Genomic DNA, 23975 nt, shown 5'->3' with positions numbered 1-23975 from the left:
CCCCGATGATGTATTTATCTTTACTACATGCACGTATTTATCTATACTACAGCACATATGTATTGCAGTAACTCATCTCTGATTTTTTATTTTATTTTATGAATGTCTTTTTGAAGGACTTCCAAAACGTTATTTTAGGGGAGATGTACCAAGCCTTGGAGAGAGATAAAGTGGAGAAGTTGCCCAAAGACACCAATCAGCTTCTATCATTTATCTAGCAAGTCTTTTAAATGACAGATAGAAGGTAATTGGTTGCTTAGATCAAATTCTCCACTTTATCTATTATTTATATCTTGATACATCCGCCCTTTATAGGATGTCTTACCATTGACTTACCTAGTACCAATAAATCCTGCTATCTCTCTGCTGTTCATACATTGTCCTAAAGAAATAAGATCCTTTCATTAATATGGACTTTGTAGTATATTTTCAAAAAGCTCACTCCCTATATCTGCACAATTCAGTTACAAATGGCAAATGCGGGCATCACAGCAATATTGCATGTTACAAAAGGCATCACAGCAATATTGCATGTTACAAACGGCATCACAGCAATGTTGCATGTTACAAACGGCATCACAACAATAAATAACATCATGCCAAAATTGCATGTTAATTCTTCAGTGTGTGGCTTATACGAAAAGCATGAAAGAATAGACAAACTTATCCTGAACCCCTGGCAATTAATGACATGGATAGCATGAATGATTAAATATATACACACACACACACACACACACACACGAAAATATACTATGTTGGGGGGCATATATATAAATAGGATCAGTTATTCAATAACAAATTTATAGATGTAGGCGGACTGAGATCAGAAAAGTCTGATCCCAGCTATACAGTAGGTCTGCTCAACCCAATATGATGTTTTCACCAGGTAAAAGTAAATACTGTATGTTAAATATCTGAATATACGGGTGGTCTTCAGTATGCCGAATGTCGGGATCCCGGCGCACAGTATACCGACGCCGGCATACCGACAGCTATTCTCCCTCGTGGGGGTCCACGACCCCCTAGGAGGGAGAATAAAATAGTGTGGCACGCGTAGCGCGCCACCGTGCCCGCAGCGTGGCGAGCGCAGCGAGCCCGCAAGGGGCTCCTTTGCGCTCGCCACGCTGTCGGTATGCCGGCGGTCAGGCTCCCGGCGCCGGTATGCTGGTCGCCGGGAGCCCGAGCACCGGCATACCGTACTACACCCGAATATACAATACATGTAGTTGTATATGCAAGGCCAACTGGTGTTCCCTCAGGCCCTGGCACTAGGGGCGGGTCCAAGTGTGTTCCCTGGGGCCTTCTGCTCACACCATTCTGAGAGCATGGATATACCTCCCTGTATGGCCCAGGCCTCAGACAGGCTTGGGTATTTTGTGCCTGCCGCTTTGTCACCCCCTTGTTTATGATTATCAGGTGTAAAATGATTACTTCTGCTCTTCAGGCTCCCTCATTCAGGGACACAGAAAAAGTGACTCCTCTGGGACTTGTTAAAGGACACGCATATGCTGTAACAGAAATTAAGAAGGTATCTCTGGGAGAGAAGACCCTTTGTTTTGGAAAGACCTCCAAACTATTTATGGTTAGAATGAGGAATCCATGGGGCAACAGAGAATGGAGAGGTGCGTGGAGTGATGAGTAAGTAAAACATAATGGGCCTTCTGCAGAGTTAGGAGAAAATATAGCTTAATGCTGCACATTTGCACATGAATAACACATGTTGTGATACAAATGAAGCACATACAATTTCTATTGGCTTGCAGGGAACATGTTGCCTACTTATGCACATAGCACACAAATATTGGGTAGCTTTAGTTTTACGCTGCAGACTCGGCAGTGTTTAGTTTCACTGCTAGGGAAGAAATGGTGATAGGGATCGATTTGAATCAGCTGCCTCAACACTGGAGCTATGCTAAATGCTACTCCCAGCATGTTAGATACATAGGGGTCTATTTACTAAGTCTTGGATGGAGATAAAGTGCATGGAGATAAAGTACCAGCCAACGAGCTCCTAACTGTCATTTTTCAAACACAGCCTGTAACATGGCAGCTAGGAGCTGATTGGCTGGTACTTTATCTCCATGCACTTTATCTCCATCCACGGCTTAGTAAATAGGCCCCTAAATTAGCAATGAATTAGTCCCCAAAACATGTATTAGTGTATAATTTGACGGCCTTTAGAGAAGGGTATGTAGTTATGTGATCGGCGGTCAGGAGTCCCTCTACATCCCGCCCCCTCACAATCCCGATGATGGCATGCCGACCAGCAGGGACTATTCCCACGCCACCGAGCCCGCAGGGGGCTTGTTGCGCTCCCCCCCACCGGCATTATGCTGGAGGTATGCTGACCGGCCACACATACCACACCCTAGTGAAGGCATAGTCATGCTCTGAGTATACAATCAGTGGTGCCACACCAACCTCCCCACTCAAATGCTGCAACATCACCAGCTGGGACTCAGTGTCAGCATGAAGCCACTGGGAAATGAGTGCAGCAGCAACACCACCGCAACCTCCACTGGATACAATTTTGGCTAAAGCTGGGCATACACTGTTCAATTATCAGCCCAATCAACCGATAATCATCTGGGAAGATGACTGAACAGTGTATTGCTGTGACCGAGCAGTAATTATCACTATGGGGGTAATTCTGTTGATCGCAGCAGGAAATTTTTTAGCAGTTGGGCAAAACCATGTGCACTGCAGAAGGGGGGGGGGGGGGCAGATATAACATGTGCAGAGAGAGTTAGATTTGGTGGGTTATTTTGTTTCTGTGCAGGGTAAATACTGGCTGCTTTATTTTTACACTGCAATTTAGATTGCAGATTGAACTCACCACACCCAAATCTCTCTCTCTCTGCACATGTTATATCTGCCTCCCCTGCAGTGCACACGGTTTTGCCCAACTGCTAAAAAATTTCCTGCTGCGATCAACTTGGAATTACCCCCAATGTCGGACATGCAAAGTCGTCCATCATGTCCAATAGATCTGATAATTGGTCTTCCGCATCTGGCAGTGTGTGCACAGCCGCTGCCAGCTGCCCAACATTTCCTCTGTTTCTTCACAAAACAAGGAAATGTCTCCTCGCCACACTGTCGGTAGGCCGGCCTCCCGGCGCCGGTATGCTGGTCGCCGGGAGGCCGGCCGCCGGCAGATCGTAGTGAACCCCCAAGGGAGGAACGCAGATTTCGTGACCATACCCTGCTAAATTTCTCACAGTGTACAGCCACAATATCTGATAGGTTTCAGTTTGTACGATAAAATGTAAGTTGGTCTAATGCTGGGTACACCCCTAAAGATAAATCTGCAGATCAATTGATCTGCAGATATATCTAAAGCCGGATAAGGCAGTGTGCTGTGCATACACACTGCCCGATCCGTCGGGACTGACATCACGAACTGGGCGGGCATTTACACACGCCTGCCCAGTTCAGCTGTCAGTCACAGCTGGCTCCTGCAGCTTGTGTAAGGCTTGTTAATTCAAAATATGTAACAAACTGGACATAAATTACCCCCTTCCACCAAAAATATTCTGCACCACTGCATCTCATGATGCATACACCCCCACAGAGGCAGCATACATGTATTTGCCTAGTTTACTGCAAGCCATCATCTGTGTGTCATTGTACCTGCCTCTGTGTGAACACTCCCTCATTGAGCTTTGCCTGTGTAAGAACGCCCTTCTCACGCCTGTCCACCTCTCAGGTTGTAACATTTCAAATGTGCAAAATACAGCTGGGTCTACAATAGTGCAGAGGTATGCGTTTACTTTCTGAGCATGAGCCGAGCATAATCATATAAAATGCATTATGTAAGCTGCCCTGCACTCTCACTCTGCACCACCCTTGTGTGTCTAAAGGAAGCTTGTAAATCCATACCTTCCAACTCATATTCAACAAGGGATCAGTGACGTGCGGTGAGGTCAATGACTGGGCAGGTGTAACAGGTAAGTACTGTGGATGTGTTGTGCAGGTGCAGGTGGACGTGCCTGGATCCTACACCCGGGATCACTTCCTGGACCGGATCTTACTGCTGAAACCCTAGGCAGAGGGACGGGGAACCCCAACACAATAGTCACCACGCGTTAGGACAGTGATAGAAAGATTTATTTGATAGGCAGAATAACTGGTCACCGCTGTGAGTTTAACTTGGTTAAGCTTTGCAAGAATTGGTGATATAACATTACATAACAATAATCACAACAATGCAGGCGAGATATACTTTCAATAAGACTGATGCTGTAGTACCCTTAATTGTCCACAGGGCGGCACACTAAGCAGTGTTAATGAATAGTTCTTTAGAATGTTCTAAATGCCCACCGGGTGGGGTCTAGAGCTCTCTATAGCTCAGTCCCTATATCTGGGGCCCTTCCAGATAAAAGTCTGCTCTGTCCACTATAGGCCCTTTAGCAAGTAAGAATAAAACCCTTAAATATTTAAATGTTCCAATTGGCTGTAGTCTGCGACTTATGCTGCATTCACACCGCAAATGCCGGGTCCTACCCGGTAAGACAAACGTGTACTTACCGGGTGGGATCCGGCATTTGCGCTCCGTTGCAGGCTTCCCGACCCGGCAATATACCGGGTCGGTTGCCATGACAACGGAGGCCGCAGCAGCAGCAGGGGCGGGGGTGGAGGCGGCGTCGGGAGATGAGCTCATCTCCAGCGCCGCCTCTCCCTATCTTGTGAATGGGAACCGTGTCGCATCGACACGGCTCCCATTCACACCGCACCTGACCCGGTAATCAACCCGGGTAAAACCCTTCTTTTTTACCGGGTTGATTTACCGGGTCAGGCGACCCGCTAAATCGCCCAGTGTGCTTTCACATCGCACACTGACCCGGTTCGACACGGCAATATGCCGTGTCGGTACCGGGTTATTTATGCGATGTGAAAGGGGTATAAAGGAGATAACTGCTCTTTCAGCAGGTCCGTATCGAAGGCAAAGCGGATTAAGAGGCAGAACAATGCAGTGCAGCTCTTTATAAATGTGACAGTTATACAATACAGTTCAGTTCTATTGCAGTAGAAAGCAGCATGCAGGGATAAGCAGTGTAAATCCTATAGCAGAGAACAGCATGCAGGTGACCGTTCAGATTTGTTGTAGTAGAGTAATACTTTAGCATTGGCTGCAATTCCTGAAGCTGTGTAGTTAAGCAGTAAAGGGGGAGAACAAACTGTAGCAGAAATAATAGCAGGAAGGATTTTCTCAACAGAGGCTTTTATCAGACTCCAACTGTATAAGTGAAAGTAGCTCCTGTTATATATGACTCTGTTCCTAAGGCTGGGGCTGCGAGGTAAAGAACACAGGCTTGTTGCCTTGGAGCTATAATGCCCACCACTGTAGCTGTGCCTGGGTCCCTAAATGTGACAGATAGGTCTCTAGCACCTTGTCATAATACAGCTGAGATGTCTCTCCTCATGGGCTCACACTGTCTGGCTGTGTGGATGTAAGGGTAGTGGCAGTTCAATACAGTCCTGTGTGGGTAAAAGCCATATACTGACAGGAAATGTTTCTCTGACTGACTGGGAAACTTAGTGCAGAGCCGTATTAACGACGGGGCGGAAGAAACGGTCATCCCGGGACCCCCACACACTGTCCTCACAACTGCAAAAAAAACATTGGAGTAGGAGTAGAGCATTTACCTGTCTCCTCTCCATCCTCCTCGGCAGCTGAAACGTTCCATTACAGCTGCGGCCACCGAGGAGCTTCACTCTCGCGAGATTTGACATCATCTAGCGAGACTTCACACTGCTGTGAGTGAAGCTCCTCGGCGGCCGCAGCAGTAAAGGAACAGCTTAGCTGCCGAGGAGGACGGAGAGGAGGCAGGTAAATGCTGTACTCCTACTCCAATGGTTTTTTTTTTCAGTTGTGAGGACAGTGTGTGGGGGCCCCACAAATTTGTTGCCCAGGGCCCCCAGAGACCTTAATCCGGCCCTGGCTGGGTGGCTGTATAAAGTAGAGATGAGCGGGTTCGGTTTCTCTGAAACCGAACCCGCACGAACTTCATGTTTTTTTTACGGGTCCGAGCAGACTCGGATCCTCCCGCCTTGCTCGGTTAACCCGAGCGCGCCCGAACGTCATCATGACGCTGTCGGATTCTCGCGAGACTCGGATTCTATATAAGGAGCCGCGCGTCGCCGCCATTTTCACACGTGCATTGAGATTGATAGGGAGAGGACGTGGCTGGCGTCCTCTCCATTAGAAATTAGATTAGAAGAGAGAGAGAGATTGTGCAGAGTCAGACAGAGTTTACCACAGTGACCAGTGCAGTTGTTGTTAGTTAACTTTTATTTATTTTAATATAATATATCCGTTCTCTGCTATATCCGTTCTCTGCCTGAAAAAAAACGATACACAGCAGCAGCCAGTCACACAGTGTGACTCAGTCTGTGTGCACTCAGCTCAGCCCAGTGTGCTGCACATCAATGTATAAAAGGCAAAGCTTATAATAATTGTGGGGGAGACTGGGGAGCACTGCAGGTTGTTATAGCAGGAGCCCCCAGGAGTACATAATATTATATTAATTTAAAATTAAACAGTGCACACTTTTGCTGCAGGAGTGCCACTGCCAGTGTGACTAGTGGTGACCAGTGCCTGACCACCAGTATAGTAGTATATTGTTGTATGTATTGTATACTATCTCTTTATCAACCAGTCTATATTAGCAGCAGACACAGTACAGTGCGGTAGTTCACGGCTGTGGCTACCTCTGTGTCGGCAGTCGGAACTCGGCAGGCAGTCCGTCCATCCATAATTGTATTACAATATATACCACCTAACCGTGGTATTTTTTTTTCTTTCTTTATACCGTCGTCATAGTGTCATACTAGTTGTTACGAGTATACTACTATCTCTTTATCAACCAGTGTACAGTGCGGTAGTTCACGGCTGTGGCTACCTCTGTGTCGGCAGTCGGCAGGCAGTCCGTCCATCCATAATTGTATTATTATTATAATATATACCACCTAACCGTGGTTTTTTTTTCATTCTTTATACCGTCATAGTGTCATACTAGTTGTTACGAGTATACTACTATCTCTTTATCAACCAGTGTACAGTGCGGTAGTTCACGGCTGTGGCTACCTCTGTGTCGGCAGTCGGCAGGCAGTCCGTCCATCCATAATTGTATTATTATTATAATATATACCACCTAACCGTGGTATTTTTTTTTCTTTCTTTATACCGTCGTCATAGTGTCATACAAGTTGTTACGAGTATACTACTATCTCTTTATCAACCAGTGTACAGTGCGGTAGTTCACGGCTGTGGCTACCTCTGTGTCGGCAGTCGGCAGGCAGTCCGTCCATCCATAATTGTATTATTATTATAATATATACCACCTAACCGTGGTTTTTTTTTCATTCTTTATACCGTCGTCATAGTGTCATACTAGTTGTTACGAGTATACTACTATCTCTTTATCAACCAGTGTACAGTGCGGTAGTTCACGGCTGTGGCTACCTCTGTGTCGGCAGTCGGCAGGCAGTCCATCCATCCATAATTGTATTATTATTATAATATATACCACCTAACCGTGGTTTTTTTTTCATTCTTTATACCGTCGTCATAGTGTCATACTAGTTGTTACGAGTATACTACTATCTCTTTATCAACCAGTGTACAGTGCGGTAGTTCACGGCTGTGGCTACCTCTGTGTCGGCAGTCGGCAGGCAGTCCGTCCATCCATAATTGTATTATTATTATAATATATACCACCTAACCGTGGTTTTTTTTTCATTCTTTATACCGTCGTCATAGTGTCATACTAGTTGTTACGAGTATACTACTATCTCTTTATCAACCAGTGTACAGTGCGGTAGTTCACGGCTGTGGCTACCTCTGTGTCGGCAGTCGGCAGGCAGTCCGTCCATCCATAATTGTATTATTATTATAATATATACCACCTAACCGTGGTTTTTTTTTCATTCTTTATACCGTCGTCATAGTGTCATACTAGTTGTTACGAGTATACTACTATCTCTTTATCAACCAGTGTACAGTGCGGTAGTTCACGGCTGTGGCTACCTCTGTGTCGGAACTCGGCAGGCAGTCCGTCCATCCATAATTGTATTATATACCACCTAACCGTGGTTTTTTTATACCACCTAACCGTGGCAGTCCGTCCATAATTGTATACTAGTATCCAATCCATCCATCTCCATTGTTTACCTGAGGTGCCTTTTAGTTCTGCCTATAAAATATGGAGAACAAAAAAGTTGAGGTTCCAAAATTAGGGAAAGATCAAGATCCACTTCCACCTCGTGCTGAAGCTGCTGCCACTAGTCATGGCCGAGACGATGAAATGCCAGCAACGTCGTCTGCCAAGGCCGATGCCCAATGTCATAGTACAGAGCATGTCAAATCCAAAACACCAAATATCAGAAAAAAAAGGACTCCAAAACCTAAAATAAAATTGTCGGAGGAGAAGCGTAAACTTGCCAATATGCCATTTACCACACGGAGTGGCAAGGAACGGCTGAGGCCCTGGCCTATGTTCATGGCTAGTGGTTCAGCTTCACATGAGGATGGAAGCACTCAGCCTCTCGCTAGAAAAATGAAAAGACTCAAGCTGGCAAAAGCAGCACAGCAAAGAACTGTGCATTCTTCGAAATCCCAAATCCGAATTCCGAGCCCACCCGCTGGCGGTGATGCAGGGCAGTCTGGAGCGACTGCTGATGCTGACATCTGGTCCGGACTGAAGGACCTGACAACCATTACGGACATGTCGTCTACTGTCACTGCATATGATTCTCTCACCATTGATAGAATGGTGGAGGATTATATGAGTGACCGCATCCAAGTAGGCACGTCACACAGTCCGTACTTATACTGGCAGGAAAAAGAGGCAATTTGGAGGCCCTTGCACAAACTGGCTTTATTCTACCTAAGTTGCCCTCCCACAAGTGTGTACTCCGAAAGAGTGTTTAGTGCCGCCGCTCACCTTGTCAGCAATCGGCGTACGAGGTTACATCCAGAAAATGTGGAGAAGATGATGTTCATTAAAATGAATTATAATCAATTCCTCCGCGGAGACATTGACCAGCAGCAATTGCCTCCACAAAGTACACAGGGAGCTGACATGGTGGATTCCAGTGGGGACGAATTGATAATCTGTGAGGAGGGGGATGTACACGGTGATATATCGGAGGATGATGATGAGGTGGACATCTTGCCTCTGTAGAGCCAGTTTGTGCAAGGAGAGATTAATTGCTTCTTTTTTGGTGGGGGTCCAAACCAACCCGTCATTTCAGTCACAGTCGTGTGGCAGACCCTGTCACTGAAATGATGGGTTGGTTAAAGTGTGCATGTCCTGTTTTGTTTATACAACATAAGGGTGGGTGGGAAGGGCCCAAGGACAATTCCATCTTGCACCTCTTTTTTCTTTTATTTTTCTTTGCGTCATGTGCTGTTTGGGGAGGGTTTTTTGGAAGGGACATCCTGCGTGACACTGCAGTGCCACTCCTAGATGGGCCAGGTGTTTGTGTCGGCCACTAGGGTCGCTAATCTTACTCACACAGCTACCTCATTGCGCCTCTTTTTTTCTTTGCGTCATGTGCTGTTTGGGGAGGGTTTTTTGGAAGGGACATCCTGCGTGACACTGCAGTGCCACTCCTAGATGGGCCCGGTGTTTGTGTCGGCCACTAGGGTCGCTAATCTTACTCACACAGCTACCTCATTGCGCCTCTTTTTTTCTTTGCGTCATGTGCTGTTTGGGGAGGGTTTTTTGGAAGGGACATCCTGCGTGACACTGCAGTGCCACTCCTAGATGGGCCCGGTGTTTGTGTCGGCCACTAGGGTCGCTGAGCTTAGTCATCCAGCGACCTCGGTGCAAATTTTAGGACTAAAAATAATATTGTGAGGTGTAAGGTGTTCAGAATAGACTGAAAATGAGTGTTAATTATGGTTATTGAGGTTAATAATACTATGGGATCAAAATGACCCCCAAATTCAATGTTTTAAGATGTTTTTTAGGGTTTTTTGAAAAAACCACCCGAATCCAAAACACACCCGAATCCGACAAAAAAAATTCGGTGAGGTTTTGCCAAAACGCGGTCGAACCCAAAACACGGCCGCGGAACCGAACCCAAAACCAAAACACAAAACCCGAAAAATTTCAGGCGCTCATCTCTAGTATAAAGTCTCTCTCTGACTGGAAACCTGTGTTTAGCTGGCTGATAAGAGTAATTGAAGCTGGCTATTACATGCCCTGGTTGTTACTGACTGTATAAGTACCTCTCTCTCTTTCCACTCTCTCTTCTCTGGTACTTAGCTCTCTCACAAACTCTCCCAGTGACTGACAGTCTGCAATGCCCCAAGTCAGGTGTTTTACTACTCACGCTGACGGTGGACACAGGTTACACGTTGCCCCTTCGTTCCAATTCCCTGTCTTGTTTTCCGCAGCTCTCACTCCTCACCGTCCTCCGGTGTCTGCGGGGATGCTCTGGCGTTGCCTAGCAACCTAAGCAAGGGGATGCTGTTAACCCTTTCAGCTAGTGAGAAGTGAGGGTTCCTTTTAGGGAAAATGTAGGTGTCTCACCCAGGTTGTCTCCAGTATATGGGTGATGGTACCTATATAGCCACATATATCCCTATAAATCCAAGTTAATAGGATATCCATGTCAGAGTGTCACAGAGGCACTGGCTAATAACAGAACTGGATTTACACCAACGTACAGCTTGGGGTGAGGTAGGGGGTGTTCTTCCCTCTTCCCAACCCCCTAACCCTCCCTTCCCGTAGCCCAACCCTTATAGTTCCTAACCCTAACATCCCTGCGGTGAGCCTAAACCCCCCCTCCCTAAACCTAACTCTCCCTCCCCCGCAGCCTACCCTTACCCTCCCCGTGGGTGCCTAATCCTCGCAGCTGCAGACTAACCCTAACCTCCCCGGGGGGCAGCTACACTAACCACAGCTCCCCCCCCCCCCTCGACCTTAAACCTAGCGGTGGCACTATACTTACATAGGTTGGGATGCCGACTGTCAGGGTTTGGACGTCTGTGTCATGAATAAATCGGGTTTCTGGCGCCGGCATTGTGGCGGATGGCAGGATCCAGGCTGTCGCTAAATTAACTGCTCCCCAGCCAGTAAGCTTGGCGTACAGTACAGTAGGTGACCAGGCCATATTGCAACATTTATATTTAACTCGTACCATCCGTTTTTGCAACATCTTCACAGCACTTACTCTATGGACTTGCAGTGCCAGTGACCAATAATATTATTTACCAAACGAAAACTGGAACACAATAGAAATGAATCATACTTGCCTACTTTTCAAAACTAGTTTCAGGGAGATTCCAGTCGGTAGTATTATGCGCCGTCAAGCGGAGTGCCATGCACCACCAAAAGGGCATGTCTAGCTTCACCCATGGGCATATCTATTGGCACTCAAGGGTCTTTTTAGCATATTATTGCTAGTTGCATCTGCTATTAAAATCCCTTTCCCTGGGTGTCTGAATGCACCAGGGCTGGGGTGCCCACTTTTAGTGTCTTCAGTTGCAGTCATCTGAACCATTACCAGCCCCCTAGGTGCAGAATCAGTGTCAAAGTATGACTCCAATGTGCAGTTAGTCATCAGAAAGGAAAATGTTAGTGCAGTTGATATGTGTGCCCTTTCGTACAGGATAGATAGGTTAAATAACCCTATATACATATACAGCCAGAGCCGGATTAAGGCTCCGGGGGGCCCGGGGTTCTGAAGACATGGGGGCCCCCTAAAAACTAATATATATACGGTATCTCTCATTCTAGGAATATATCAGCAGTGCAGGTGGCACGCACGGGACTGGCATTCAATTCATATAACTGGACACAAGAGTCTCCTTCACTATCAACGTTTCGGTATTATTAACCTTCGTCAGGATCCTGGTGAGGGTTAATAATACCGAAACATAGATCATGAAGGAGACCGTTTTTGTGCAGTTATTTGAATTGAATGCCAATCCTGTGTGTTCCACCCGCACTGCTGATTTTATATATATATATATATATATATATACCAATGCATACAAGGTCCCTGGCACTCCGGACTTACGTACACCTTGCTCCGGTGCCCTCCCTGCAGATCAACATCTGTACATATATCCTTTGTATGGGCGGCACTTAGAGACTTCACCAGACAAGTTAAGTGCAAAAAAGACCCCACTGGGCCAATTTAATGGTTACGTTTCGGGGTATTATCCCCTTCCTCAGACCAGCACTGCTGATTTTCTATATATATATATATATATATATATATATATATACATATACAATTACACACACTGACATTTCTGGGGACCCGCGGGGCACCACCTTAACCTCCACCCACATACCACCTCGACCACCGAGAGAGAGGGAGAAGGAGAGAGGGGGGACTGGAGGGAGAGAGAAAGAGCGAGGGAGGAGAGAAAGAAAGGGGGAGGGAGAGAGAAAGGGAGAAGGACAGAGAGGGAGCGGGGGGAGAGAAAAGGAGACAGGGATAGAGAGAGGCAGAGAGGGGGGAGGGAAAGTGAGAAAGAAAGAGACAGGGGGAGGGAGAGGAAGAGAGGAGGGAGAGGGAAAAAGAAAGAGAGAGGAAGGGGAAGAGAGAGGGGGATGGATGGAGAGATTTGATGAGTAGAAATAAAGTAGTAAAAGTACGCTGACACTTACTACACTGTCTCAGTGTCAGCTTCCTCATAAGTCAATGCCTGCAGCTGCTGTGTAGAGGCGGCCCGGCAGTGCTGCAGATTGTGCCTGGGTCCGTTTGTTCCCCCTGCTGTTATCATGTCACACTGCAGCTCCTGTCACGGCTGGGATATAGCAGTTGAGGCAGGGAGGGCCCCTGAGACCTGGGGGGGCCTGGGGTAACGTATCCCCTGGGCCCCCCCTTAATCCGTCTCTGTATACAGCCTCCCTCCCCTAGTACAAGGTTCCCATTCTTTCTACTGGGCTCATCCCCAGAAAGGCAGGTAAGGATCACCCCTTTTTCCATGAGTAGAGCACATCGTGGGTATCTTTGGGTTTTTCAGTTCATGTCCGGCCCATGCAGGGAGCAGACACTGTACACAGACCGCTGACATTCTGTACTAGCATGCCTGCTCGAAAGCCGGGACTCGCACTGCAGCTCGCAACATCCCAGCACAGCCACAGACCACACTAGCATAAGTAGGAAATACACCTTCCCGCCACGTCCTACCCAGACTCCTGCAGACTTGGGTGACTGGTAATACTGGGGAGAGTGAGGAGGGGATCTATTCCTATACCACCACATGGGTTCTCCTTGCTGGTCCCTCACTCACCGCGGCTGTAGCTGCGGGGTGCTGGTAGCCGGTGTACTAAGCCTAAACATTGCAGGTGCCCAGGTTACTATGCTGATTGCTGACACTCAGTACAGCATTACAGAGACACTGCACACCTTGCCAGCAGGAAGAACTCAGTCTGGTACACGCTGCTGCAGAGGCCTTATTCACACATAGGCCATAGCTGAGGCAGGGGAACTTGGGGAATCCGTGGGATTTTTTTTTTTTTTTAATTCTGGGGTAACGGGAGCCTCCTCCGTAAATGGGAGGGTAGGCAACTATGCAGTAAACATTTGGAGATTTCGAAAGATAACAGTTTGACTCCCCCGGTGGGCTCTGTGACACCAACTAGGGGACATCAGCTGCCCTTCATATAATGTCAATATACTAATAACATCAATGAAACTTTTTACACACATACATTTCCTTATACCCTATGTGGCAGATCATTTTTTGGAAACCAATTTACCAGAAAAGACATAAACGCTATCTTAGTAACTGAGCTACTATATAATAAAATATCCGGCCGGATGTAATGGAGTCCGAGGTCGCCGGAGATGCAGCATGCCGGCAGATCTCAGACGTTTTTTTAAAGGGGCTATCACTTACAAGGCAAAACTATGCCTTGTAAGTGATTGCCCCTTTCATAAAACGTCTGGGATCGGCCGTGATCCCACACCTCAGGCGACCTTCGGACTCCATTACATCCCTGTGACAATGTGGTAACTCAGGGCATCAAAATTTACACTCCGCAATAGCAAGAAGATTTACAATGAGAACCTTGTCAAATAAATATAATCTATATCAAATCATATAGCATGACAACCACATTTACATTCTGCTTAATTAGGCTGGTATACAGTACTATGTAATATTAACCTATAAAGTGGCTGTAAATGTCTTAAGACATGTATGCAAATAATATGACCACATACACTATCTGACAAATAATTTTTTTACCTCCACTGGTGTCAGTGTTAACACACACACAGACACACACACACACACACACACACACACACACACACACACACACACACACACACACACACACTAAGTTGAGACTGAGCACTCCTCCTCCTTCTCCAGCCTGTCCGAGCTCCCTGCCACCTCAGAGCTGTCAATCTCTCTATGAGAGCAGCTCTCCGCCCTGGGCCAGCTCCTCCATAATTCTCCCTCCAAGATGTCTCAGTGCCCATGGCTCCCAATGCACTGCTATCTGTTTTTGGCCAAGGAGGGATCCGCCGCAGCTGCCGCAGGAGAGGGGTATTGTGGAGCGTGTTCTTCATGCCTGCATGCACCATTGATTCACTGCTTGCAGACAATATGCAGTGCAACGTTGTGCGGCCACAGACAACGCTACCCATGGTGCCTGGCTGGCGTATTCATCATTGTGCATCAAGCGCCGCCCACTTTGCATCCTTCCTTGCGCATGCGCATTTCAAATTTTAGACGTGGCTGGATGGTCCCATGGGATTGGGAGGGCTTTGCAGGGTAGCAGGAGACTGGTTGGTGGAACACGAGTCTCCCGCAGGATGCGGGAGCATTGGCAAGTATGAATTGAGTACAAATATAATAAATGACACAATGAGTACTGCAGTGTACTTAATAACAAGTGAGGAGCCCCAGTGTCCATCTTCCTCACACTCCCAGCCAGGGCCAGCGCTCTCAGCTGCTTCCCACATTTGGCTGTGTTTTCACAGTAAATATGATTAGAAAAATGCAAAGAGGATAATTATGACTCAGTACGTGTTATAAATATCTTCTTTGTATTACTTCAATCATTATGACAGGGGAGGCACTGCCTCCTCTGCCTCTCCTGACTGCACGTACCTGCAAGGGATACAGAATAGCACATACAGTAGGGTCTAATTCATGTTTGTATTAGAGATGAGCGGGTTCGGTTCTCAGAGAACCGAACCCTACCGGACTTCACCACGCGAGCCCGAATCCGAGTCAGGCTTGGGTTTTCTCGCCTGACTTGGTAACCAGAACGAGGCAAAACGTCACCATCCCGCTTACAGATTCTCGCGGGGTTTGGATTCCATATAAGGAGCCGCGCGTCACTGCCATTTGCACTCCGGCATTGGTGAGTGTAGAGAGAGGACGTGTCTCCGTCCTCAATGTCCGTGCTTTGTGCTGCATCTGTCCAGTCACAGTGGTTGTGTCCTCTGCTGCCATATGTCCAGTGCTGCTGTATAAGTCCAGTCCAGTGGTGGTGTCTTGTGCTGCATCAGTCCAGTCACAGTGGTGGTGTCCTCTGCTGCCATATGTCCAGTGTTGCTGTATAAGTCCAGCCCATTGCAGTGGTGCTGTGTTGTCCTGCATCAGTCCAGTGGTGGTGTCCCTGTGCTGCCGTATATGTCCAGCGGTACTGCCGTATAAATCCAGTGATCCTGCTGTATAATTCCAGTGATCCTGCCGTATAATTCCAGTGATCCTGCCGTATAATTCCAGTGATCCTGTCGTATAAGTCCAGTGATCCTGCCGTATATGTCCATTGATACTGCCGTATATGTCCAGCGGTACTGCCGTATAAATCCAGTGATCCTGCCATATAATTCCAGTGATCCTGCCATATAATTCCAGTGGTACTGGCGTATAAGTCCAGTCCAGTGATACTGCCGTATAAGTCCAGTGATACTGTCATATAAGTCCAGTGATCCTGCCGTATAATTGCAGTGATCCTGCTGTATAATTGCAGTGATCCTGCCGTATAAATCCAGTGATTCTGCCGTATAATTCCTGTGGTACTGGCGTATAAGTCCAGTGATCCTGCCGTATAATTGCAGTGATCCTGCCGTATAATTCCAGTGATCCTGCCGTATAATTCCAGTAGTACTGGCGTTTAATTCCAGTGATCCTGTCGTATAATTCCAGTGATCCTGACGTATAATTCCAGTCGTACTGGCGTATAAATCCAGTTATCCTGACGTATAATTAATTACAGTGGTACTGGCGTATAAGTCCAGTCCAGTGATACTTCCGTATATGTCCAGCGGTACTGCCATATAAATCCATTGATCCTGCCGTATAATTCCAGTGGTACTGGCGTATAATTCCAGTGATCCTACCGTATAATTCCAGTGATCCTGCCGTATAATTGCAGTGATCCTGCCGTATAAGTCCAGTGATCCTGCCGTATAAGTCCAGTGATCCTGCCGTATAAGTCCAGTGATCCTGCCGTATAAGTCCAGTGATCCTGCCGTATAAGTCCAGTGATCCTGCCGTATAAGTCCAGTGATCCTGACGTATAATTCCAGTGATCCTGATGTATAATTCCAGTGGTACTGACGTATAAATCCAGTGATCATGCCGTATTATTCCAGTGATCCTGCCATATAATTGCAGTGATCCTGCCATATAATTCCAATGATCCTGCCCTATAATTCTATATAAATCCATATAATTCCATATAAATCCAGTCCAGTGGTGCTGCCATATAAGTTCAGTGGTGCTGTCCTGTGCTGTATATTATTTACTCCAAATAAAGGGGTTATTAATATTTAATCCAAATAATTTTCACAGGGTTTGCCCTGTGTGGTGTAGAGGTATGCTCTCCTGTACCGCATATTGTGTTATATAACTCCAGAAAAATAATGGAGAACAAAATTTGGAGGATAAAATAGGGAAAGATCAAGAACCACTTCCTCCTAGTACTGAAGCTGCTGCCACTAGTCATGACATAGACGATGAAATCCCATCAACGTCGTCTGCCAAGGCCGATGCCCAATGTGATAGTAGAGGGCATGTAAAGTCCAAAAAGCCAAAGTTCAGTAAAAAGACCCAAAAAAATAAATTTAAATGGTCTGAGGAGAAACGTACACTTGCCAATATGCCATATACGACACGGAGTGGCAAGGAATGGCTGAGGCCCTGGCCTATGTTCATGACTAGTGGTTCAGCTTTAAAGGACGATGGAAGCACTCATCCTCCTGCTAGAAAAATGATAAGAGTTAAAATGGAAAAAGCACAGCAAAGAACTGTGTGTTCTAACATGATATCACAAATCCCCAAGGAGAGTCCAAGTGTGTCAGCGGTTGCGATGCCTAACCTTCCCAACACTGGACGGGAAGAGGTGGCTCCTTCCACCATTTGCACGCCCTCTGCAAGTGGTGGAAGGAGCACCCACAGTCCAGTTTCTGATATTCAAATTGAAGATGTCAGTGTTGAAGTACACCAGGATTAGGATATGAGTGTTGTTGGCGCTGAGGAGGAAGTTGACGATGAGGCTTCTGATAGTGATGTGGTTTGTTTAAATCAGGCTTCGGGGAGACACCTGTTGTCCGTGGGATGAATAAGCCTATTGTGATGCCTGGGTAAAATACCAAAAAGCCACCTCTTCGGTGTGGAATTATTTCTCCACAAATCCGGACAACACGTGTCAAGCCGTGTGTTGCCTCTGTCAATCTGTAATAAGTAGGAGTAAGGATGTTAACCACCTAGGAACATCCTCCCTTATACGTCACCTGCTGCGCCTTCATCAGAAGTCAGTGTCAAGTTATGAAACTTTGGGTAAGAGCATAAGCAGTCCACTGACACCTAAATCCCTTCTTCCTCTTGTACCCAAGCTCCTGCAAGTCACACCACCAACTCCCTCAATGTCAACTTCCTCCTCAGTCAGGAACGTCAGTAGTCCTGCAGGCCATGTCACTGGCAAGATTAAGGAGTCCTCTTCTAACTGGGATTCCTCTGGAGGATCCTTGAGTTGTACGCCTGCTGTTGCTGCCGCTGCTGTTGTTGCTGCTGGGAGTCGATCGTCATCCCAGAGAGGAAGTAGGAAGACCACTTGTACTACTTCAACTAAGCAATTGACTGTCCAACAGTCCTTTGTGAGGAAGATTAAATATGACTGCAGTCATCCTTTTGCAAAGCGGATAACTGAGGCCTTGACAACTATGTTGGTGTTAGACGTGTGTCCGGTATCTGCCATTAGTTCAGTGGGACTTAGAGAATTGTTTGAGGTACTGTGTCCTCGGTATCAAATCTCATCTAGGTTCCACTTCACTAGGCAGGCAATACCGAAAATGTACAGAGACGTCAGAAAAAGTGTCCTCAGTGTTCTAAAAAATGCAGTGTCCTAAAAGATGCATGCGGACATGTGGACAAGTGGAACAGGGCAGACTGAGGACTATATGACTGTGACAGCCCACTGGGTAGATGAATGGTCTCCCGCAGCAACAACAGCAGCGGCACCAGTAGCAGCATCTTGCAAATGCCATCTCGTTCCTAGGCAGGCTATGCTATGTATCACCACTTTCCGCAAGAGGCACATCGTTGACAACCTCTTACGGAAACTGAGGGACATCATTGCACAATGGCTAACCACAATTAGACTCTCCTGGGGATTTGTGATATCGAACAACTCCACCAATATTGTGCGTGCATTACATCTGGGCAAATTCCAGCACGTCCCATGTTTTTCACATACAATTAATTTGGTGGTGCAGAATTTTTTGAAAACTGACAGGGGTGTGCTGGAGATGCTGTCGGTGGCCTGAAAAATTGCGGGCCACTTTCAGCATTCAGCCACCGCGTGCCGAAGACTGGAGCGCCATCAAACACTCCTGAACCTGCCCTGCCATCACCTGAACCAAAAGGTAGTAACGGGGTGGAATTCAGTACTCTATATGTTTCAGAGGATGGAGGAGCAGCAAAAGGCCATTCAAGCCTATACATCCACCTACGATATAGGCAAAAGAGGAGGAATGCACCTGACTCAAGCGCAGTGGAGAATGATTTCCGTGTTGTGCAAGGTTCTCCAACCCTTCGAACTTGCCATACGTGAAGTCAGTTCAGACACTGCCAGCTTGAGTCAGGTTATTCCCCCTCATCAGGCTTTTGCAGAAGCAGCTGGAGAAATTGAAGGAGGAGCTAAGACAGAGTGATTCCGCTAAGTATGTGGGACTTGTGGATGGAGCCCTTCATTCGATTTGCCAGGATTCAACGGTGGTCAATCTGTTGAAATCAGAGTACTACATTTTGGCCACCGTGCTCGATCCTAGGTTTAAAACATACGTTGTATCTCTCTTTCCGGTAGACACAAGTCTGCAGAGGTTCAAAGACCTGCTGGTGAGAAAATTGTCAACTCAAGCGGAACGTGACCCGTCAACAGCTCCGAGGGCTACGAGGAAAAGGATAAGATTTCCTAGCCCACTCGCTGGCGGTGATGCAGGGCAGTCAGGAGCGAGTGCTGACATCTGGTCCGGACTGAAGGACCTGCCAACGATTACTGTCATGTCTACTGTCACTGCATATGATTCTGTCACCATTGAAAGAATGGTGGAGGATTATATGAGTGACAGCATCCAAGTAGGCATGTCAGGCAGTCCGTACATATACTGGCAGGAAAAAGAGGCAATTTGGATGCCCTTGCACAAACTGACTTTATTTTACCTAAGTTGCCCCCCCCCCCTCTCCCCCCCCCCCCCCCCCCTCCAGTGTGTACTCTGAAAGAGTGTTTAATGCAGCCGGTAACTTTGTCAGCGGTCGGCATAGGAGGTTACTTCCACAAAATGTGGAGAAGATGATGTTCATCAAAATGAATAATAAATTCCTCTGGGAAGACCTTTACCAGCAATTGCCTCCAGAAAGTACACAGGGACCTGTGATGGTGGATTCCAGTGGGGACGAGTTAATACTCTTTGAGGAGGAGGAGGATGTACACAGTGAAAGAGGTGAGGTATCGGAAGATGAGGATGAGGTCGACATCTTGCCTCTGTAGAGCCAGTTTGTGCAAGGAGAGATTGATTGCTTCTTTTTTGGTGGGGGCCCAAACAAACCAGTCATTTCAGCCACAGTCATGTGGCAGACCCTGTCGTTGAAATGATTGGTTTGTTAAAGTGTGCATGTCCTGTTTATACAACATAAGGGTGGGTGGGAGGATCCAAGGACAATTCCATCTTGCACCACTTTTTCTTCATGTGCTGTTTGGGGCCTAGTTTTTTTAAGTGCCATCCTGTCTGCCACTGCAGTGCCACTCCTAGATGGGCCAGGTGTTTGTGCCGCACACTTTTGTCGCTTAGCTTAGTCATACAGCTACCTAATTTTACTTCTTTGCATGATGTTCTGTTTGGGGACTAGTTTTTTTAATTGCCATCCTGTCTGTCACTGAAGTGCCACTTCTAGATGGGCCAGGTGTTTGTGCAGCACACTTGTGTCGCTTAGCTTAGTCATACAGCCACCTCGGTGCAACCTTTTGGCCTAAAAACAATCTTGTGAGGTGTTCAGAATAGACTGGAAATGAGTGGAAATTAATGTTATTGAGGTTAATAATACCGTAGGATCAAAATTACACCCAAATTCTGTGATTTTAGCTGTTTTTATGTTTTATTCAAACATCATCCAGATCCAAAACCAAAATCAAAACACGAAAGGGTGGTTTTGGCAAAACCAATCCAAAACCAAAACACAAGCGGGGAATTAGAACCAAAACCAAAACACAAAACACAAAAAGTGCCTGCCGCACATCTCTAGACTTTGTATGCAAATGCAATTGTGATTCTCTGAGCTACAGAGCTGCTAATGTTAGCAAGTGAAGCTACCGCCCAGGAATGAAAAGAGACGCCTGCCGAACTCATTGCAAACTCAATCACAATTGCCTACACATTAGCGGACTATACGCAATTACAGAGAACATCAAAGCTAGGGGTTGGTCTATGGCTACGTGGAATGGCCACAGCAATAGTAACTCAGACGCCATCTATTTGCATGTAGATCATGCAGCCATCAGAAGATACATGCCCCATAAAATGACCATGACATGCCAGCGTTTCCCCTTACACTCCCCGTTTAACCCTCCAAACGGTCACTTCCTGTCAGTCACTCTGCGTCAAAGTTCCCAGTTTGAGCGAAATTGCAGCGGCACAGTTGCACATGTCCATTACGACTGCAGCACATGAGCAGTTTGCTGATAATTGCTCCATTGTGTTACAAACATCTATTAGGCACATAGGGGGTCATTCTGAGTTGATCGCTCGCTAGCAGTTTTTAGCAGCCGTGCAAACACATTGTTGCCGCCCACTGGGGAGTGTATTTTCGCTTTGCAGAAGTGCGAACGCTTGTGCAGCAGAGCGCCTGCAAAAACATTTTGTGCAAAACAAGACCAGACCTGAACTTACTCTTCGTATGCGTTGATTCTAACTTTGGAGGGTTGGCTTTTGACATCACACACCTGCCCAGCGTTCGCCCAGCCACGCCTGAATTTTCCCTGGCACGCCTGCGTTTTTCTAAGCACTCACTGAAAACGGTCAGTTGACACCCAGAAACGCCCCATTCCTGTCAATCTTCTTGCGGTCGCCAGTGCGAATGAAAACATCGCTAGAACCTGTGCAAAACCACAAAAGCCTTTGTACCCGTACGTCACCTGTGCGCATTGCGGTGCATACGCATGCGCAGAACGCCAGCTAGCGATCAACTCGGAATGACCCCCATAGTCCCTTAGTAAAAACCATAACAGAGACTATCATATTAATAGGGACAATATTTAGAGTTGTTTCCAATTTTCATGGTGTTTTTATTTCTTACAGCATTGGTAGTAAATATGGCAGGATTTATATATCATATATAATTTTTTTATTTAAGATCTGAAGAATGGAAAAAAGTTAGCGAATATGAGAAAAGACAGCTCGGTCTGGATTTGCAAAATGATGGCGAGTTCTGGTGAGAAAGTGATGCATGCCACCCATATTCTGAAATCATCAAAATTCTGCATTGGATTTAAGTAGGGTGTGTGATATTTCATTTAAATTATATTTTTAACATAGTAAGTAAGCTTTTACAATGTCCTTTGTTATGTTGCGTTACATGAAGTGTATGCACACATTCAGTAGTAAAGGATTTTCTGCAATTCAGCAATACATAGGATTTCTGGGTAAATATCAGTTTACTAGCTTGGTGACTGTACTGTAAGGATACCAGGTGATGAACTAACTGTCAGGAAGAAATATCATAGCCTTCCACCTCCTGCCTTTCCTCCCAACATATTCATGTTGTATACAGGTCAGGTAAATAAGTAATCATGTGTTTTCTATTGTATATACAAGATTGCTTTGGTGTACACACGTGTTCCTCCCTTGCCGGTGGCAATGTAACATAACATGTGATGTTACCTGATAGCTATTTATCATTGTTGCTGTTTCTACTGTAGGATGACTTTTGAGGATTGGTGTAAGAATTTCACCCATGCTGACGTGTGCCGGATAATAAACACATCAATTCTCAGCCGACACAAAACATGGGAGAAAGGGGAGGCCCGTGGGAAGTGGACAAAGAGTGAAGAAGTTTTGTTAAACCGCTCTGGAGGATGCTTCAATTACAAAAGTACTTTTTTCCAGAATCCGCAGGTGACTGACATATGAAATGGCGGTGTATGACAGTGTATGCTTAAGGGGCCTGTTTATTAAATAATATTTGTGGGATATTTAGGGGCATATTTACTAAAGTGCGGGTTTATGGAAGTGGAGATGTTGCCCATAGAATTGGGGGAGGTGGGGTGACAATACCCTATGGATTATTAATAAAATTGTGATACTTAAAATGGGATGATAATCCATTATGTCACATTAATGTCTATCGCCTGATTCAGAGGCGGATGCAAATTGGGTAGGTTCAGCGTCTTCAGATGCAGCGGATCTAAGAAGATATGCTAATGCCACAGGAGCTGTCTTATGTAACAAGACGCCCACCAGTGGCTTCCCACATCCACTCCGAAGACATGGTTGTTCAGAATGTCCTTTGCAACTGAGACATGGAGCCAGAAGCACTGCCTCCGAATATACTGTCGCTGATTACAACACCTTCCAAAACGGCCATGACACGCCTGCATGTTGGTCTCCACTCCCCATTACCTCTCCCAAGTGGTCCCTTCCTGTCAATCCTGCCAATAATGTGCCTTGGGTTGGCCTGACCCCTAAATCCGCCCCTGGCTGAAGTTCATAATCACTGGTCTATCTATAAAAAAAGCTGTATATTACTGACATGTACATGCAATAAAACAAGTACTTGGCTTTATTTGCAGTTAGAAGTGTCATGCTGCTGGATAGGCCCTGTTAGCATGTGTGAGCAGATTTGCAGATGGGGAGGGCAGGACCTTGCTTAGTGTAGCTGCCCAGGATTTGTGTACTACAGGCAAAAGAAGGCACAGTTTTTCATGCATACAATACCGTATATACTCGAGTATAAGTCGACCCGAATATAAGCCGAGGCACCTAATTTCACCCCAAAAAACTGGGAAAACTTATTGACTCGAGTATAAGCCTAGGGTGGGAAATGCAAGTCTAGCCGTACACAGCCCTCAGTGCCAGATATGCCCCCACATTGCCAGATATGCCCCCACATTGCCAGATATGCCCCCACAGTGCCAGATATGCCCTCATAGTGCCAGATATGCCCCCACAGTGCCAGATATGCCCCCACAGTGCCATACTGCCAGATATTCCCCCACGGTGTCAGATATACCCCCACAGTGCTACATGTGCCCCCACAGTGCCAGATATGCCCTCATACTGCCAGATTTTCCCCACGGTGCCAGATATGCCCCCACAGTGCTACACATTCCCCCACAGTGCCAGATATGCCCTCACAGTGCCAGATATACCCTCATGGTGCCAGATATGCACAGCCCCCAACCCCCCCCCCACCCCCCCACTGCCGCCGCCTGTCTCTACTCACCATTGACGGGCTATGTGTAAACGAATGAAGGGGCAGCGGA

General features: G+C 46.6%; 1 protein-coding gene and 1 long non-coding RNA gene across 3 annotated transcripts in view; one reads left to right on the top strand and one right to left on the bottom strand.

Annotated features, from left to right (window-relative positions):
* CAPN6 (calpain 6) overlaps positions 1–23975 on the top strand; it is a 247925-nt gene that overhangs the window by 190418 nt on the left and 33532 nt on the right. For both annotated transcript variants that reach the window (XM_063937310.1, XM_063937309.1), the window contains 3 exons: positions 1448–1641; positions 21848–21925; positions 22413–22608. In XM_063937310.1, the coding sequence (XP_063793380.1) occupies positions 1448–1641; positions 21848–21925; positions 22413–22608 (468 nt within the window). The remainder of the gene's footprint in view (positions 1–1447; positions 1642–21847; positions 21926–22412; positions 22609–23975) is intronic.
* LOC134948992 (uncharacterized) overlaps positions 1–23975 on the bottom strand; it is a 186322-nt gene that overhangs the window by 151751 nt on the left and 10596 nt on the right. The window contains exon 2 of the long non-coding RNA XR_010183078.1: positions 337–382. This is a non-coding gene — a long non-coding RNA (uncharacterized LOC134948992). The remainder of the gene's footprint in view (positions 1–336; positions 383–23975) is intronic.

The sequence above is a fragment of the Pseudophryne corroboree genome, chromosome 8, assembly GCF_028390025.1.
Source record: "Pseudophryne corroboree isolate aPseCor3 chromosome 8, aPseCor3.hap2, whole genome shotgun sequence".
NCBI lineage: Eukaryota > Metazoa > Chordata > Amphibia > Anura > Myobatrachidae > Pseudophryne > Pseudophryne corroboree.
The sequence above is the reverse complement of the archived record's forward strand: the minus strand, read 5'-3'. Positions and strand labels throughout refer to the sequence as shown.